Here is a 19877-nt window from a genome sequence, read left to right on the forward strand (position 1 = left end):
ATGCTCCTAACAGTATCTTTCAGAGAACAAAAGTCTGGTTTTGCTTGTTTTTTTTCACCTTTTATGCCTTATTAAAAACTTTATTGGGACTTCCCTGGTGGTGCAGTGGTTAAGAATCCGCCTGTCAATGCAGGGGACATGGGTTTGATACCTGGTCTGAGAAGATCCCACATGCTGTGGAGCAACTAAGCCCGTGTGCCACAACTACTGAGCCTGTGCTCTAGAGCCCGTGAGCCACAACTACTGAAGCCTGCTCAGTAGCCAGAGCTCCGCAACAAGAGAGGTCACCGCAGTGAGAAGCCCGCACTCCGCAATGAAGAGTAGCCCCCGCTCTCTGCAACTAGAGAAAGCCAATGGGCAGCAACAAAGACCCAATGCAGCCAAAAATAAATTTATTTTAAAAAAAAGAACAACTTTATTGACTTTTTTCTTTTTCTTTTTCCTTTGTGTAAATGAGAGTTTATTGACGAAGACAAAGTCAAGCTTCCCAAACTGCCACCCTACCCAAGAACAGATCCCAACAATAAAAGAACAGTAAGCATTCTTAGGGCAATACTTGGGCCCCCCTCCCCAACTCCAGAGTTCCAAGGTTCACAACACAGGCACACGAAACTCAGGCAAGGACAGACACTTAGGGAATCTCTGACCAACAAGAGTTCTGGGTGTGTATGGGCTTCCCTTTCCCTTTGTAAGACACCAACTGATGTTATAAAGACATATTGAGGCAGAGGAAAGGGGAATGCAGGACAGTCTCCATTCTGTTCCCCAGTTCGTTCCCCAGTTCGGCCAAGCTTGAAATGAGCCCAAAGGGAAGCTGTGATGGAGGCAACAGGCTGTGTCTCTTTAGGAGAGAGGTCCTTTTCCATGGAGCAGAATCCCTCCCTAACTGCTCAGGGGCAAACTGGAATGCAGCCTCTTCAAGGAGTGAAGAGTTCACAATTGGCTCAAAAACTTTATTGACTTATGATTTACATTCTATAAAACTTATATTTTAAAAGATGTACAATTCAGTGATTTTTAAAAAATATACGTAGTTATGCAGCCGTCACTACAATATAGTTGTTAAAACATTTCCATCACCCATAACATCCCTTGTACTAGTTTGTAGTCAGTCAGCATTCCTAACCCAGTCCCAGGTAACCACTAATCTCCTTTTCTCTACATATGCTTTTTTTGGAGATTTCATATGAATGGAGTCATGCAATATGTAGACTTTTAATCTGGCTTCTTTCATATAGCATAATGTTTTTAATGTTCTATGGAGATATAGATCCACATATCATAAAATTCACCCATTTAAAGTGTATAATTCAGTGGTTTTTAGTATATCCACAGAGTTCATCAACCATCAGTACAATCTAATCTTAGAACATTTTTATAAGGCCCCCAAAGAAACCTTGTAGCCATTAGCAGTCATTCCATATTCCTCCCCACACCCCCAGTCCTAGGTTACCACTAACCTACTTTCTGTCTCAATGGATTTACCAATTCTAGACATTTCATCTGAATGGAATCACAGAATATATGTTCATTTTGACTGGCTTCTCTCACTTGGCTTAATGTTTTCAAGGTTCATCTATGTTATAGCATGTATCAGTACTTCATTCCTCTTTATTGCTGAGTAACTTTATCCATTCATTAATTGATGGACATTTTGTTGTTTCCACTTTTGGGTATTATGAATAATGCTGTGAATGTTCATGTACAGGTTTTTGTGTGGACATACGTTTTCATCCTTTTATTTTTAACCTACTTATGTGATTATATTTGGTTTTTGTTTTGTTTTGTTTCGTTTTGCGGTACACGGGCCTTTCGCTGCTGTGGCCCTCTCCTGTTGCAGAGCACAGGCTCCGGATGTGCAGGCTCAGTGGCCACGGCTCACGGGCCCAGCCACTCCGTGGCACGTGGGATCCTTCCGGACCGGGGCACGAACCCGTGTCCCCTGCATCAGCAGGCAGACCCTCAACCACTGCACCACCAGGGAAGCCCCTGTGATTATATTTGAAATGAGTTTCTATTAGATAGCCTATAGTTGGATCATATATCTGCCATATGTCTGTGTTTAGGCCATTGTCCTTTAATGTAATTATAAATATGTGGATTTAGGTCTACCATTTTATTTTATTTTTTATTTTTTTTAACATCTTTATTGGGGTATAATTGCTTTACAATGGTGTGTTAGTTTCTGCTTTATAACAAAGTGAATCAGTTATACATATACATATGTACACGCTGCTATATTTAAAATGGATAACCAACAAGGCCCTACTTACTGTATAGCACAGGGAGCTCTGCTCAGTGTTACGTGGCAGCCTGGATTGGAGGGGAGTCTGGGGGAAAATGGACACATGTATATGTATGGCTGAGTTGTTCTGCTGTGCACCTGCAACTGTCACAACATTGTTAATCGACTATACTCCAGTATAAAACAAAAAGTCTAACAAAACAGTTTTACTTAAGAATTTCCTTGATTAAGCAGTAAAAATGATTAATTTTATAAAAATCTTGATTCTCAGGTACATGTCTTTTTAGTATTCTATGTGACAAAATGGAAAGTATGCATAAAGTACTTCTGCTGCTTGCCAAAATATTGTGGCTGTTTTTAGAGAGAGCCATGTGCAATTTTTGTGTGTTTTGAGCTGAACTGGCTGTTTTTTTCATGGAACACTATTTTCACTTGAAAGATTGAACAAGAAACTATTCAGATTTGGGATTTGGTAGACATTTTCTCAAAAGTGAATGTAGTGAGTTTGCTCTTTCAAAGAAGACAGGTATTAATTGTTGGAAATGGTAGAATTTGAGCTTTTAAGCACAAATTAGAATTCAATAAAATTACATGATTCAATAAAAATTCTGATCATGACAACTTCTTAAAACTTTTGTGATGAGGTTGATGGTGATAGTAATGAATAGGATGTTTCAATGTTATATAATGAAGTATGTCAGCATTTAGTGAAGCATGATTTCCAGATGATCAATGCATGATGTTAAAAAATGCGAAGTACAGAATAGACCCATTCCAAGTACAAGATAAACCAACAATTTTTTTTTTTTTTTTTGCGGTACACGGGCCTCTCACTGTTGTGGCCTCTCCCGCTGCAGAGCACAGGCTCCGGATGTGCAGGCTCAGTGGCCATGGCTTACTGGCCCAGCCGTTCCCCGGCACGTGGGATCCTCCCGGACCGGGGCATGAACCCATGTCCCCTTCAATGGCAGGCAGACTCTCAACCACTGCGCCACCAGGGAAGCCCTCCAACAAATTTTAATTTGACAGATTATGAAAATTTTGTCTGTGTGGTTTCAGATTTCAATTTACAGTTAACCTTTGTTGAGTTTTGGTGTGGTATCAAAGAAGAATATCCATAATAATCTGAAAGAATGTTAAAATATACCTTCCTTTTATACCTCCATATCTGTGTGCAATAAGATTTTCATATACTTAAACAAAAATAACATCACAGCAGATCAAATGCAGAATGAAGATTCTACTATCTTGTTTTAAGCTAGATATTAAGAGATTTGCAGAAAATGACAATGTTACTCTTAATTATCTTTTCAAGGGTAGTTATTTTTAATAAAATATGTTAACATGAGTTTATTGTTATTTTAAAATTAATATTATAGTTTCTCAGTTTTAATTTCAAATATGATAAATAATGATAGATGTAACCCACATAACAGAGGTCTTTGGAGACGTCAGTACTTATTTTTTAATTAAACATTTTTAATTATAAAATATACATAAAACTTACCTTTTAAACTATTTTAAGGTGTACAGTTTAGTAGCCTTAAGTACAGTCACCCATTTCCAGAACTAGAACAACTTCTAGGTATTTCACATAAGTGGAATCATACAATATTTGTCCTTCTGTGCCTGACTTATTACACTTAGCATAATGTTTTCAAGGCCCATCTATGTTGTAGCATATATTAAAATTTTATTCGTTTTTATGGTTGAATAATATTCTGTTGTATGTACCACATTTTGTTTATTTGTTCATTCTCTCTGTACTCCTGGTAACAATATAGGAGCCTTAAAAATGTAACTATTATTGGTAATTTAAATAGCAGATTTACTGATTAAATAGTAAATCATATGGTATAGAATATAGATATGTATAAAATATGAATTATGGAGCTCCTTTGCCTTTTATTTTGTGTAATTTAGGGAAGGAGAAATTCAACCCCGTATTTTTTTTTTTTTTTTTTGCGGTACGCGGGCCTCTCACTGTTGTGGCCTCTCCCGTCGCGGAGCACAGGCTCCGGACGCGCAGGCTCAGCGGCCATGGCTCACGGGCCCAGCCGCTCCGCGGCATGTGGGATCCTCCCAGACCGGGGCACGAACCCGTGTCCCCTGCATCGGCAGGCGGCCTCTCAACCACTGCGCCACCAGGGAAGCCCTCAACCCCGTATTTGAAATTCTGAGTCATTAATTTGAGGTAACCCATTAGTCATTTAACTCTTGCTTTCCCCATGATGTTAACAGTATTGGCTTCATAAAAGTTAATTTCTTTGAGTGCATAAGGTTTTTTTTTAACACTGTTAATAATTACCTACATCAAAGTCATTCATTCTTTAAGTTTACATTATAATTTTGTAACATCTTTATTGAAGGCTATTTCAGTTCTGCTATCTATAATTTTACCATTACCTTTATTGACCTGGAACCAAGCACAGTGGCTGGTACATAGTAGGTACTTAGCAAATATTTCTTGAATCAGTGAGTATTCTTAGGTGTACAGTAACACATTCTTGTATTATTTTTGTAGATTATACCACTAAAGTCATCCAATATTTGTAGATTTTACTAATTTCCTATAAGGTTCTTAAGTTTTATTTAACTTTGTTCCTATGTATTAACAAAGATTAGGTTTTCACTTTTAAAAGTTTTAATATTCAAAAGTTTTCAGCACTATTATGCCATGTTTTTAACCTTTATTAAGCGATAATAGAGCCAAAATTTTACTGAAGGCCATCATTTCCTGGCTTCTGTGCTTATGAATCAGACTGTAACTATTTCTTTGACTTTGGGTTTGTGGTTTCGTGAGCTAATTTAAGTGATGCAAAAGATGAGTCTTGTTAGGGGTTTCCTTTCTTAAAAGTGTAAACACTTATTGTAAATGCGTTTTCTTCAAGGAAACTTTTCTCTACAGTCTCACTTCATTATCACTTAGGAATGAAATCCCATCTATATGTACTAATCCCTATGTGTTTTATTATTTGTTACTTGTGTGTCGGTTTTTACTTATTTTTTCAAAATGTTCCAGAGGTTTTGAAGTATCTCCATTCTGACTCAGTGTTTTGCTAATTACTAGACATTTTCCTTTATGTAACTCTTCACCCACTTTGGACTTGTAAACGCTTACCCTTCCATTGGTTCCTTCTGGCTACTGAGAACATGAATGAGTGTCACATGCATATGGTATTGCTTGTCAGAGAGTGGAATTCCAAGACTTCCTCTGTACATAGATCAGTTAAACTTTTGTGCTTCTGGACAGAGGAATGGTCTTTGGGACAGCTCTGCTTCTTCCTAATAGTTATGGCAGAGATCAGGACACATCGCTTTGCTGCCTGTGCAGTGAGGCCTCAGAAACTGCTCTACCCAACTTGACAGGTATGATATAAGGGTGATAGTTTGGGGAGGGTACATAATCACAGTAAACAAGCATGAATGGAGATTTCAAAAAATTAATATTATCTACTATTATCATCTTTATTCTTGGCCAATGAAGCTTCATGTGTTTTTTTTTTTCCTGGTATTTCATAGTAGGGCCTTAGTAAGTACCTATTGAATGAAAGAAGAAATGAATGACATATGATATTTTGTAGTATTAAGATACATATGGCTTGATGTTGAGAGCAATTGATTTATCTAACCAACTTACACAGTTTTTAAAAGAGGTGTTAAAAAGTATTAGTTTCTTAGGGACTTCCCACGTGGTCCAGGGGTTAGGACTCTGCGCTTTCACTGCCGTGGGCCTGGGTTTGACCCCTGGTTGGGGAACTGAAATCCTGCAAGCTGTGCGGTGCAACCAAAAAGAAAAAAAAAAAAAAGTATTAGCTTCTTAGAGAATATGTAGTCAGATAAAGTAGAATTCTAGCAAGATAAGTGTTCGTAAAAATGCTTGGAAATGCCTAAACTGAAAATTTTGAATATTAATTTCTCCAATTACTACCTGACAAATTTCTACCTAGAAATTTCTGCTAAAAGTTATTGAATGACTAATTGGTAAAAAGTGTTTTTAATAAAATTAAACATTAATTTTAATTAAACATTAGACATTATTTAAACAGTAATTAAACATTAAACATTAAATTTAGGAATTATCTCTGAATTTGAGTTTTATTCTGGATTTTAACTTGTTTAATCCTGATAATTTACTTTGTACAAGCTGCTACTTCTATGTTTTACCTTATTTTTATTGTTTCCTACAAGTGTATTAGTAGAAAAAAGTAATAAAATTACCTTTTCTTAATAGTCACAATGTATTTCTGCTACCTGGGTCCTATATTCCATAAGTAAAAATTAGAGTCTTCTGTTGTGTCATCTTAAGTCCATGATATACCTCAACAATAGTGAGTAATGAAAGGTAACTCACTATCTAAGTTACCTCATATATAGTAGTCACTTGACATTGTTCAAAAATAAAACATTCCCAGCCTACACACTTGTATTCGGGTGGGTGCAGTACATCTGAATCATCCAGATTTGACTGTCTTAAGCCGATGAGGAAAGTAGCATAGACTAGACCTACTGGATAACATGGTGGCATTTACTTCCTATAGGTCCTCCCCCCTCTTTTTGTCTTCATTCCTTAGCTTGCTCTCCCCCATTTAGTTCTTTAACTCTTTATGATTTAAAACATGTTCATTCTTGGCCTCAGGAAAATGTTAGGATGTTTCTTGTCTTTGGAAAATTTCCCCTTTTGTTTGGTGCTAGTGGGTAGGATGGTGTTTAAGTGGATATCCTGTGCAGGCGGATTGTACAGGAAATAGAGCCTTAGTACTGTGAGAACAAAAGAGTGGGAAGAAAGAAGAAACGAAGGAAATAAGATCTTTTTTTTTTTTTTTTTTTTTTTTTACTCACTGTTGTGGCCTCTCCTGTTGCAGAGCACAGGCTCCGGATGCGCAGGCCCAGCGGCCATGGCTCATGGGCCCAGCCGCTCCGTGGCATGTGGGATCTTCCCAGACCGGGCACGAACCCAGTCCCCTGCATCGGCAGGCGGACTCTCAACCACTGTGCCACCAGGGAAGCCCGAAAATAAGATCTTTTGACTTGACCAAAAAGACTGTAAAACCAGAGATGGGAAGAAGGGGATTGGGGAATAAAAAGGATTGTTTTCCAAGTTGTGGTTCTTTTAGTACTTTTTAGTCTCAGAAATGACTGTTTTCCTGTATTTATTATTTTTTATATATTACAGAAATGTACGGTATTTTTTAGCCTGTATATATGTTTTAAGTTTTCATAAAATTGTGCCACAGGTCTCATTCTCTTTTCTCCTTTCTCCTTTTGTCAAATAACATGGTTTTAAGAAGCTGACTTGCCTTTAAAAATCCTCCTTTCAGCTTGATGGAGTTCCTCTCCAGTACAGATGAATCACATGTCATAGACATATTCTTGCACTTTGACAGTCTGTCATTCTACTATCATCAGAGCAGAATTCCTGCTCATCCAATTTAAATGCTTTCTCTTCTCTGAAACCTTTTCTGACTGCGGAGTTTTGTTTTCTTATTCTGTCCTCTCATAGCATCCTCTGTGAGTATAGCAGTATGCATGGTTCATTTATTTAACAAATTGTTTTCAAGAGCCTCTTATATGCATTCACTGTTTGGGGTGCTTGGAATTTATTAGTGAACAAAGCAGGCAAGAATATCTGTCCTCCTGAAACTAATATTCTAGTGGGGTGAGGTAATAGTTGATGTGAATGTGATGATAAATTACATATTTTGTGGTAATAAGAGTGATGGAGGGACTTCCCTGGTGGCACAGTGGTTAAGAATCCGCCTGCCAATGCAGGGAACATGGGTTCGAGCTCTGGTCCGGGAAGATCCCACATGCTGCGGAGCAACTAAGCCCATGTGCCACAACTACTGAGCCCACTCGCCGCAACTAGAGAAAACCCGCGCATGGCAACGAAGACCCAACACAGCCAAAAAAATAATAATAAACTTATATTAAAAAAAAGTGATGGAGAGAAATACATTAGGAAAGGAGGCGTGGGGGATGTGGAAGTGTTGTCAGGAGTAGATGCATTTTAAAATAGGATGGTCAGAGAATGCCATACCAAGAGGGTAACATTTGAGTGAAGTGTCATGTGGATGTCTTGGGGAAGAATGTTTTAGGTGGATGGAAAAGCCAGTACAAAGGCCCTGAGGTAGGAGTGTGCCTGTCTTGTTCAAGCAACTGCAGGGATGCCAATAGTCAGAATGAGGTAAAATGGGAGAGGAATAGTAGGAAGATGAATTGGGCAAGGTAAGTTGCAAAGGGCCTTGCAGGCCCCTTGTAAGGACTTTAGCTTTTATTCCAAGATAAGGAGCCATCAAAGAGTTTCGAGCAGAGGAGTAAAGCAATCTGACTTATGCTTTAAAAGCTGGTTGGTGTGTTGGGAATAGTCAGAGAGCTAGGATAAGACGAATGGAGATCAGTTAAAAGTCTAGTGAAATAATCTAGCTGAGAGATGATGCTGGTGACAGGGCAGTAGTAGTGGAGGGGGTGAGAAATGGATAAATTCCAGATATATTCTTGGAGGCAGTGCCAATAGGATTTCGTGTTGGAGAGCAAAAATGGAGTCATGAATGATTCCAAGGTTTTTTGTTTTTCTTTCCCCACCTTTATTGATATAATTGACATGTAACATTGTGTAAGTTTAAGGTATAATAATACATAAGTGTTGATTTGGTACACTTTGGTAATGCAAGATGATTACCATCATAGCATTAGCTAATACCTGCATCATGTCACATAATTACCATTTCTTTTTTTTGTGGTAAGAACGATTTCAGTCTAGTCTCTTAGCAATTTTAAAATTTATAATACAGTATTATTAGCTATAATTACTGTGTTATACACTAGATCCCCAGAGCTTATTTATCTTACAGTTTGTACTCAAACTTCCAAGGTTTTTGGCCTGAGGAACTGAAAAGATGGACTTGCCATTAACTGAGGTGGAAAATTCTGTGAGAGCAGCACATTTGGGGGAAAGAATGGATGCTAGTTTTTTATAGTAAGTCCAAATAATGTTATTTGTGATTTTTAATCTTTATATTCTGAGGCCCAGCATGGTGCCTACTGTATAGTAGATGTTCACTAAAATCATTAGTTTTGTAAATCTTAGATTTTAAATATACTGGTTTTCACAAAGTAAGGTATAAATATACAGTATTTGTTATTTTGGGCCTGATAGGATTTAAGAGTTGGCTTCATTGTCTACTTGAGTACTGTTTCTGACTTGGTAGTACAGAAGTTCTTGTTGCCCTTGGTTTTTGTTCCTCTTATAATGTCAAACAAGGGGCACTTTCTTTTATCTAAAAAGAAGGAAATATACTTGAACTGTTTGACAATCATTAAGCCAAATAATAATCATAAAACATTGTAATGTGTTACCACTATCACTGGCAAGAAACATTTATCATTATGGATGGAACATGTGATATTCAGTATAGAACCTAAAAAATATTAGAATATTCTCTGTACTTCTTTTTGGCAATTTTTTCATTTTAATAAAGTAGCCCAATGGAAATTCCATTAGAGTAGATAATATTGCATTAGAATGGAGAAAAACATAGTACCTGAGACCAGTTTGAAGCATGTTTTATATGATACAGTATTTTGTTTGTTTGGTAATCCTAATTTGTTATCTTAGTATATACAATACAGCTGTTCCTATTCACTATAATTCTGCATTTAAACAAGAAGCAAGGTAATCTATTTCAAATTAACTTTTCAGGACATATGGACATATCTTCAGGTTTGTTGTAACATTCTTAATGTAAAACAATTTAATTAGCTGTGAAATTTTAAAAATATACTCTTTAAGAGGAGGAAAGAATGTGAAGAAGTGAAATAAACTGTTAGAAGAACATCCAACCTATAAGAGGAATTTCTGCCTATATGATACAGATGGTTATGAAGCCATTTTAAAAACATTGGTTAATGCTATTTTAAGTTTAAAAGGCATCTCACTGTTTCCTGTCACTTATATTTTTGTGTATTTTGGTTATTCATTCAGTCAACAGTTACTGAACACGTATTATGTGACTCTTGCTAGAAAAGAGATACAGTTCTTATGCCAGGCAGCACATTGTGAAGTTGGGGAAACGAACATAAATTGAGGATAAAGATAGGAGGTGTTACTGCAGCAAGTGTACGCTTTTGTGAGCACAGGGAGGAGGAGCATGAAATGAATAGGACTTCCCTGGTGGCGCAGTGGTTGAGAGGCCGCCTGCCGATGCAGGGGACACGGGTAAAAAGGGTGGAATGAGTTCGCATTCTAGGTAGATAGGACTATGTGAACAAAGGCAAAAAGGTAAGAAGCATCGTGGTGTATGTTCAGATGTAAAATTTGAGATGTGGAATGGGGGAGAGGTGAAGCTGGAGGAATAGGTAGAGATCTGATAATAAGAGACCTTGTAGGCCATGTTAAAGAGATTTTAGCTTGATGGTGAACTATTAAAGAATCTTAAGAGTGACATGGTCAAATTTTTGTTTTAAATAGATCACTTTGCCAGCTGTGTGGAGGATGGATTTGAGGGAGACAAGACTGGAGGCAGTAGTCCAGGTGAGAGATGATGGGAATCTGAACTAAGACATTGGCAGTACAGAAGGAGAGGAGGGAATGGATTGGAAAAGAAATAAAATCACAGATTCAAGGTTTTTTCTTCTTCATGTATGATAAAACCAAGTTTAAATTAAAAATGAGTGGAAGGAGAGGGAGAGAGAGACATACTAGAAAAGTGTTGTTTTTATGACAGAGGCAGTTGGATGGTGGCAGATTGCCACAAAAACCAGTTTTTAGTGATTAAGAACATTGCTACTGAAAGATGAGTGTATTTTTTGTATAATTATCCTGAACTGTGAGAAGCAGGTGATCTTTAACTTAGATGGTATAGGGATCACCTGTTTGTGTAGTATAACTAAATCTAAGAACCACAATGCCTTGAGGAAGAAACCAGGTGTTACAAGGCTTCAACAAGTACACATGCTAGAAACTCAATAAACCATGTCCACTGCTGGCAGTATTTTCTAGAGCCCTAAGTTATTTTATAAAAATGTACCACTTAGGAAAAGAAAATAGGGTAAAAAATTTTTTTCATTAAAACAGTTAACAGTTGAAAGCTGTTGTGTTATAGACAGTGCATGGTAACACAAAGGTATTTTGGGATGCCAAAAATATTTTGTATTAAACCAAAATATTTTTCTGTTATTTAATAGATAATTTTAGGATTTTTTTCTAAAAGCACTATTTCTGTAATTTTGTATATGTAAATGGAAGGTCTGGATTAATGCAATCTGTACATATTTCTTAAAATCTCTGTTATCTTTTCCACAATTTGTTTTATATGGAGAGAGTAAGGGGAGAAAGGTACTTTGGGAGGACTTATAAAACATAACTATTCCTTCTTAAAACCACTGTCACCTAGAGAAAATATCTTGTGTGTTTTATAAAATGAACTGCCATTTCTTTTTGAGATTTCTTTTTTTATTTTGAGGAAACTGTGCCTTTCCTATTCATTTATTTCTGATTTTGGTTAATGCAGATAACAGCTAAATGCTCGTTTTGTGTTCTTTTCTCTGTCTTGTTGTATTTTCAACAAGTAGACTTCTCTCCTGCTTAGGAGATGGTGCTATTTTGCTCTTTCTTCATGACTCCACAACTATGTGAACAGTTTTGTTCCACCCTGGAGCCATCAGTATAATGCCAGCAGCTAAAATATTGTGTATGTACTGAATTCAAATGAATTTCCATCTCCTGGACTTCCTGTGAACTCCTTTCTCTTTATGTCTTTCAGAAGCCTTGCACCGCCCCTATGGTTGTGATGTTGAACCCCAGGCCCTGAATGAAGCCATCAGGTGGAGCTCCAAGGAGAACTTGCTTGGAGCCACTGAGAGTGACCCTAATCTCTTCGTTGCACTTTATGATTTCGTAGCAAGTGGTGATAACACACTGAGTATCACTAAAGGTGAGCTTCTATGTAACATCCTCTCACTTTTCAGTTTTTATTAGTGGTTAAGAAATAAAGGGGTGTATTCTAGATTCTGCCTCTGACTAAAATTAGCTAGGCAGTTTGGGCCCAGATACCTTTGGTTCATTCTTTTTTTTTTAAACCTGTGTAGGGGATAATGCCACTTTATCTACTTTATAGGATTTTTATTAAGGCTAAAATGAGACAAAGTACTTTAGAAAAAACACCACACGATATATACATAGACTTTACTCATTCTCAGAATTCTGTACTATACGTAATATGCCAGCATTCACCTGCCACAAAGGTAAGGTTTACCGTACACCTCTTCTCACTGAACTGTGGCTAAGATGACATGTTGCCAGACCCCAGTGCTACTCTAAGTGTTGTTCGTGGACTGACTGCCTACTTGAGAACCATTCGTTACCAGTCTGCACTGGGATTAAGAACTTTCACTCAAAATGTAAAACAACTACATTGCTAAGTACACTATTTATTATTTAGTTCAGCTGAGATTTTCCTTTTTTGGAACAAGACTTTCAGCAGGAAGAAAGTAATCCAGTGATTCACATTCTGGCACAAGCATCTTGTTGTGGACCTGCTTTGAGTAGCACTGGCCTAGACAACTTACCTCTCATTTGTGTTTATATGGGTTAATGAAAGGACTAGTAGGAAGGGTTTCTATAGTAGTAACACTCTCAACAGAGTAGTAGTTTATTTTCAGTAGTAAATTCTTATCAAAGGGAACATCGAGAACATGTCCAGGTAAAACCAACCATTATTGGTTTTTTGAACAAGGACAGAAAAAGTGAAACTTTTTTGAGAAGGAAATAGTATAGGACATTCTCATTGTGTACGTGAGTTGGATTGCTAATCTGCTTAATCTTTTCTTGTCTTTTCATTTATGAAAGCTTCCTACTGGGAAGAAATAAGATTCAGGATAATTTTTAGCTAAGTGAAAATGTAACTTCAGTGATTATTTGTCGAACATATTCTTATTATTTGTAAGGGTTCAGAATGAGGTATTAAATGGGAGTGCATATACCAAATTAAGAAGACAGGTCTTCACTCAAGGAATGTTACCATTAAAATAAAATTTTTATATACATCAATTTTTAAAATCCAGCCAGATTCTTCAAAAGCAGAAATCCTTAAAACTGAGTTTCTCAAACTGGGGTATAGGTATCTCCCAGAGGTACATGTGCAAGGAGGTTTCAAAAGTACAGGAAAAGTAAAGCGTATTATTATCTCCTAACATCAGTTTACTTAAAAGATTTTGGGTAGTTTTAGGGGCAGCAGGTTGGTGATGGTATTTGTACATGTGTGGGGGGCTGTGTTTTATGATGGGAGGAAAATTTTACACAGAGGTTTAGCATAAAACAAAGGACTTCAAAAGCATTTTATACTGCGTGGTAGGTAGTCTCTTTGGGCTACAACACACTCTTTTACCTTAAGATGCTTCAGTGGAGAAGTTGGTGAAGTGAAGACTCAGAACATTCTTTCCTAGATATAATTTTCATGTCAGTTATTTTCCAAGATAGCTCAGTCACCAAGGAAACATTGATAAAGAAAGCCTATTGATTCATCAGTTACCAGTAATGGCAACTACTAGTGTGCAGCCCAAGAAGTGTGATTCCCGTTATCTTATGACCAACAGTGATTTCTTTTAAAACCTACGAAATGCCAGATTTTTATCCAGGTTCTTATTAATATAAAACAATGTCATGCTAAAGCTAATTTATGATTTTAAAAGACAAGAAAAATATTTTAAAAATAAAATAGCAATACTTATTTTAGTTCCTTCTTCAAAGATGGTATTTTGCTTGAATTAAAAAACAAAGTTCTCCCAGGATTCCTCTGGCAATAGGGCCAATGTTTATATCCATTGTCAATTTCCATGGTATTCAAAACTTCCAGAGTGGAAAATTCTCCTCCTAACTGCTAAAAAGAGAAAAACAACCAAAAACCTAGGGAGTTTGACTGTATCCTGATTATGATGACATGTGATTATCAGTTCTTTGTAAGGAAGCAACAGTAATGTACTTGGTAAAGAACTTAGTCTTTAATTCTCATTCTCTTAGAGTAGTGGAGAAAAACTACAGACTGACAAGTCTTATTTAGCTTTTCTGGCAGCAGTAAGATTTTTTTTCCCTCTGCAGATATGGTTGGGGAGTATTTATTAGTACACATGCATTTCCACCACCACATGCACATACACTACTATATACCTATACGTATATATATTTTTTGTATGTGTGTGCATGTGTACATGCATATACTCATGTTTTTTCTCATTGAAATGTCTCACATCCCAGGGTCTTGGGTGAGGTGGTAGGGGCTAATAGAAAGTTATCCTATGACAAACATTTCTGTAGACTGCTGAAAAAAGTTAGATGGCTGACAGAATAGTAATTTTGAGTTTTTCCTCAACAGCCGTTGCCTGATAATTACTGAGCCATATGCTTTTGATTGCTCTGGAACTCTATAGGAAAGCTTGCATCTCTCAGATATGGGAGCCTAAGGCCTTATAAGGATTCTTTAAGTTATCATTTGTCACTAATGATACCTCTTTCACCTTCCCTGTTTTGCCTGTGCTGCAAGTACAGGGGCAGGGTGTATGTTTGGGGAGTCTAAAGTTGATGTTCACAGGTTTATTAGATCAAAGACATTGAAGTTGATAGCAAAGATAACTCCGAGTAACTCATGTCTTGGGTTCCAACTTCAGACTCAGCTTCCCTTTGCTGCACACTAATTTGAGAGGAGCAGATAGGGGTGATTAATTCATCATTGGGAATGGGAGGGAAATTGGGAAATTGTTTTAAAACTTGAGTCCTGGAAAAGATTGTGCTTTGGGAGTCCTCACTGCCCACCTCCACCTCCAAGTACTTTTCTTTCTGAAAATGTTGCTGAAAGCTCTGTGGTCGGTTCCTTTTTGTTCTTTGTTTTTTTTACATTGATGGTTTTTGTAGCCTTTGTGCCAACTGAAATTTAGAAGTAACTTTGTATTTTACATGTCTTATCCCTAATCCTTGATTGTGGTTAACACTGAACCATATATAAGATACATTCCCTGACAGACTGTTTTGAGGAAAAAATTAATTTCATTTTTTTGAAGAGTGAGACTGTGTCATTTTCCAGACATTTGAATAACCTTTTTATCTTTGTATGCTACCTTAGTTGCATACATGGAGTTTCTGGTTAAAAACCTTTAAAACTCTGTAGGTAATGTCAGAAAACCATCTCTTAACTATGCTGCTTTTGTTTAAGCTACGAGCTAAAGATATCAATCAGGCTACGGTGACAGCCAAGTTTTCATTATTTTTAAAAATTTTGTTGGTTTAAAAGTTCTTGATTCATTTTTCAGTGAGTTTTAAGTTTGACAGACTGCTTCCATTTGAGGTAGTCTTAACATCTTTTCTTTCATTCTGTGATGACCTCCTGGCCAGGTGAAAAGCTACGAGTCCTTGGTTACAACCAGAATGGTGAGTGGAGTGAAGTTCGCTCTAAGAATGGCCAAGGCTGGGTGCCAAGCAACTACATCACCCCAGTAAACAGCCTGGAGAAACACTCCTGGTACCATGGACCTGTGTCTCGCAGTGCAGCAGAGTATCTACTCAGCAGTCTAATCAATGGCAGCTTCCTGGTGCGAGAAAGTGAGAGCAGCCCTGGGCAGCTGTCAATCTCGCTCAGGTATGAGGGGCGTGTGTATCACTACAGGATCAATACCACCACAGATGGCAAGGTAAGACTGGCCGGCAGCCACCTCTAGGTGTGGACTGGCTGCTGTTTAGAAACAATATTCAGAACGACTAAAGAATATAGTTTTTATGTCTGATATGAAATAAACTAATCACTGATGTGAGTTTGAGCTGTTTGGCATGTGGGAGAGAGCTTACTCTTTTCAAAAGAATATGGTAATGGAAATTAAAAACAGTATTATGTTAATAGTTTAATGATGAGCTAGATTTGAAGGTGAAGAATGAAGAAAACAGCTGTATAAGTTAACTGTTCTCATCATCAGTATATAAGTATGCATATATGCATCCAGTACATTATGTAGAATTTATAAATTAAGCCTTGTATCTATGAAAATTATAATGATCTCTACCAGAAAGTTTACCGAGTAAGAATTTAGGCTTCTGAGACTGATGTTGATCATTAATGTATGTTAATATAAATATTTCAATCAGTCATTTAGCAGTTTATATGTTAGAAAGACCAACCGTATAGAAATGGCCATATTAGAATGGAACTGTTTTACTTTATAAATGGTAAAGTATAGACTTACGTCAGTTCTTCTGTTGAACAGTAAATTTAGATTGAATTGTTTCTTCCACTCTTTCTCTCTTTGTGATATGCATAGTACGGGAAAAGCACACAGGCTTTAAAGCAAGCAGATCTGGTTTGCTGGGTAACTCCATCATTTATTAACGTTGTGACCTTACTTAAGCCTCAGTTTCCCATCCCATATTATTGGATTCTTGTGAGGATTCAGTAAGATAATTTCCATAAAACATAATGGCTGGTAAAAAGTAGGAGATAGTAAATTATTAATTTTCTTTCTCTTTTGCATCACCTTACAGACATATTTTTTCTTGATGAAACCAAATAGAATCAGATAAGTGATGATATAAGAGAGACTCAACAGATCTACTTCTGGTTGTATACCCAATAGAAATGAGTGCATATGTGTACAGAAGACATGTACAAGAATGTTCACAGCAGCATTATTTATAGTAGTCAGAAACTAGAAACACCCAACTGTCTAACCACAGTAGAATGAATCAATACATTGTGGTATATTCATAAAATGGAATCTCGTACAACAACAAAATTAACATAGTACTGCTACACACACTCTCAGGAAAAACTGTGACCCACCAGCTGCCTACTTTTGTAAATAAAATTTTATTGGAATACAGATACACCCATTTGTTTATGTATTGTCTATGGCTGCTTTCTCAATATTACGGCAGATTTGAGTAATGACAGAGACGCTATGGCCACAAGCCTAAAATATTTACAATCTGGTCCTCTAGAAAAGTTTGCTGACCCCTGTCATAGATGAATCTCATACACATAAAGCTGAGCAGAAGGGGTTAGTGATTGCCAAGGCATGGGGATGAGGGGAGTGGGAATGACTGCTAATGGGTATGGGGTTCTTTTGTAGGGTGATGAAAATGTTCGGGAATTAGATAGTGGTAGTGGTTGGACAACCAGTGAATATATTGAAAAATGCTGTATTGTACACTTGAAATCATGAATTTTATGGTGTTATATATGAATTATATCACAAAAAAGAAGTTGAGTGAAAGAAAGCAGGCACAAAACAGTACTTATTGTGTGATTCCATTTGTATAGGTATAGTTCACAAGCAGGCAAAGCTAACCTAAGGTGTTAGAAGTCAGCAGAGTGGTTACATTTGCAGGGGTAAATAGCTGGGAGGGCACGAGGGAGGCGTCTGGGTGCTGGTAATATTATGATGCTCCATGTGGGAGATGTTTACATGGGTGAGTTCACTTTATAGAAATCATCAATTCTCCATTTATTAATTGTATACTCTTCTGTATACACTAGAAATTTCTTTTTTTAAAAATAAGCAAGCTCCCTTGGGAGGTAAGGCCCAAAGAGTGCTATCTTACTTTATACTTCTTACTGCTTATCACAAATTAACTACTATTTTGTTAACAACTCTCTGAAATAAAATTGTGGCTTTTTGTAAAACGGCCTAGACACTCAAAAGCACATCTTAAATAAAAATTATAAGATATTTGAATACCCTCTCCCTACCAAAAAAACTGAAATCAGTGTTTTTCAAATTATGTTCTGTGCAAGATTCTGAGGTGGTATTTCATAAATTTTTACAGGAAGCCAGTCCCCTCTTACCTACTTTAATCGGCATTTCTCTTCCTTTATCTTATATATTTGGGTTCCGTAGTCTTTTTGCATAAAAATATTTGAAGACCAGTGATCTTGATGATCCAGAGAGAGATTTTGGAAGCTTTTCCCCCTCAAGACTAGAGCTACTTTAGGAACCATAGGAAGAGTGGTTTAAATGAGATGAAACTGAAGTTCTGTTTCTCCCTGCCATCATGGTTTAATTCTTCCATTTACCTCAATAAGATAATTCCTTATTTTCATATTTTATTAATCAGTATTTTTTAAACTGAAGTATAATTGGTATATAATGTTGTGTTAATTTCTGCTGTACAGCAAAGTGATTCAGTTATATATATATCGACATTCTTTTTTTATATTCTTTTCCATTATGTTTTATCATAAGATATTGAATATAGTTCCCTGTGCTATACAATAGGACCTTGTTGTTTATCCATTCTATATATAAATCTTACATCTGCTAACCTCAACCTCCCACTCCATCCCTCCCCCAGTCCCCTCCACTTGGCAACCCCCAGTCTGTTCTCTATGTCCGTGATTCTGTTTCTATTTCAGAAATAAGTTCATTTATGTCATATTTTAGATTCCACATATAAGTGATATCATACGGTATTTGTCTTTCTCTTTCTGACCTACTTCACTTAGTATGATAATCTCTAGTCGCATCCATGTTGTTAGAAATGGCATTATTTCGTTCTTTTTTATGGCCAAATAGTATTCCATTGCATATAGGTACCACATTTTCTTTATGCATTCATCTGTCAATGGACATTTAGGTTGTTTCCATGTCTTGGCTATTGTGAATAGTGCTGCTTATTTTCATATCTTAAGACCAGTGAAATAATGACCTCTTTTAAGTTGGTTTAGCTTTTCTCCACTCTCCTCACCAGGTTTATGTAACTGCTGAGAGCCGCTTTAGCACCTTGGCCGAGCTTGTTCACCATCACTCCACAGTGGCTGATGGACTGGTAACAACACTACACTACCCAGCACCCAAGTGTAATAAGCCTACAGTCTACGGTGTGTCCCCTATCCATGACAAATGGGAAATGGAACGAACAGATATTACCATGAAGCACAAACTTGGGGGTGGTCAGTATGGAGAGGTTTACGTTGGCGTCTGGAAGAAATATAGCCTTACGGTTGCTGTGAAAACATTGAAGGTGGGTTGCTGAGAATTAGTTTTCAGGCATCTTTTTCTTTTGTGCTGAATCACTTGGAAATATCAGCTTGCCCTTCTTTAGCTTTGGAATGCTTTCCACCCACTGGTGCCAAGCACATCAGCAAATTGTGATGATTAACCCTGGTGCCGTTGCTGACAATGCAGGGGCAGATTATTCACTGAAATGCAGTGAAATCCACATGTGGGGAAGGTTTGTCTCTGGAGGCTGTTCATGTAGATCTTGGTGGGAGGTTAGAAGCACATTATTACTTGTAAAAGCAAAGCAGCTGCTTTCCTTCCTCAGAACAACCCCTGCCGGACAGAATTCTTCATGCATTGTTGGAGAATCATGGGCACTGTCTTTTCTTGTTCTGTCCTTTATCTCCCTGCTGCTTGCTCCTCCCATCTCCATGAGATTAGATCACTTTTTCTTGTTCTTCATATTCACAGAAATCTTTTTCCTGATGCCACCCTCTTTCTCCTTTAAGCATCCTGGTATCGAATTACAAGTTTTGTCACTCATTCCATTCTCTGAAGATTTCTCATATGCCTCAGTAGCTCTGGCATGTCACTCGAAAGGACTGCTCTTCACCTATGAGTAGTAGTCAGTTCTTTTGCAAGCACTTATTAAGTG

General features: G+C 37.2%; 1 protein-coding gene across 2 annotated transcripts in view; it reads left to right on the plus strand.

Moving 5' to 3' along the window:
* ABL2 (ABL proto-oncogene 2, non-receptor tyrosine kinase) overlaps positions 1-19877 on the plus strand; it is a 101162-nt gene that overhangs the window by 62984 nt on the left and 18301 nt on the right. Inside the window, exons 2-5 of one of the 2 annotated variants that reach the window (XM_024758796.1) lie at positions 10716-10778; positions 12010-12180; positions 15630-15925; positions 18972-19244. In XM_024758796.1, coding sequence (XP_024614564.1) covers positions 10716-10778; positions 12010-12180; positions 15630-15925; positions 18972-19244 — 803 coding nt within the window. The remainder of the gene's footprint in view (positions 1-10715; positions 10779-12009; positions 12181-15629; positions 15926-18971; positions 19245-19877) is intronic. The other variant, XM_024758797.1, reaches the window with a different exon arrangement.

This window comes from Neophocaena asiaeorientalis, unplaced genomic scaffold (assembly GCF_003031525.2).
Source record: "Neophocaena asiaeorientalis asiaeorientalis breed wild unplaced genomic scaffold, Neophocaena_asiaeorientalis_V1.1 scaffold182, whole genome shotgun sequence".
Classification (NCBI taxonomy): domain Eukaryota; kingdom Metazoa; phylum Chordata; class Mammalia; order Artiodactyla; family Phocoenidae; genus Neophocaena; species Neophocaena asiaeorientalis.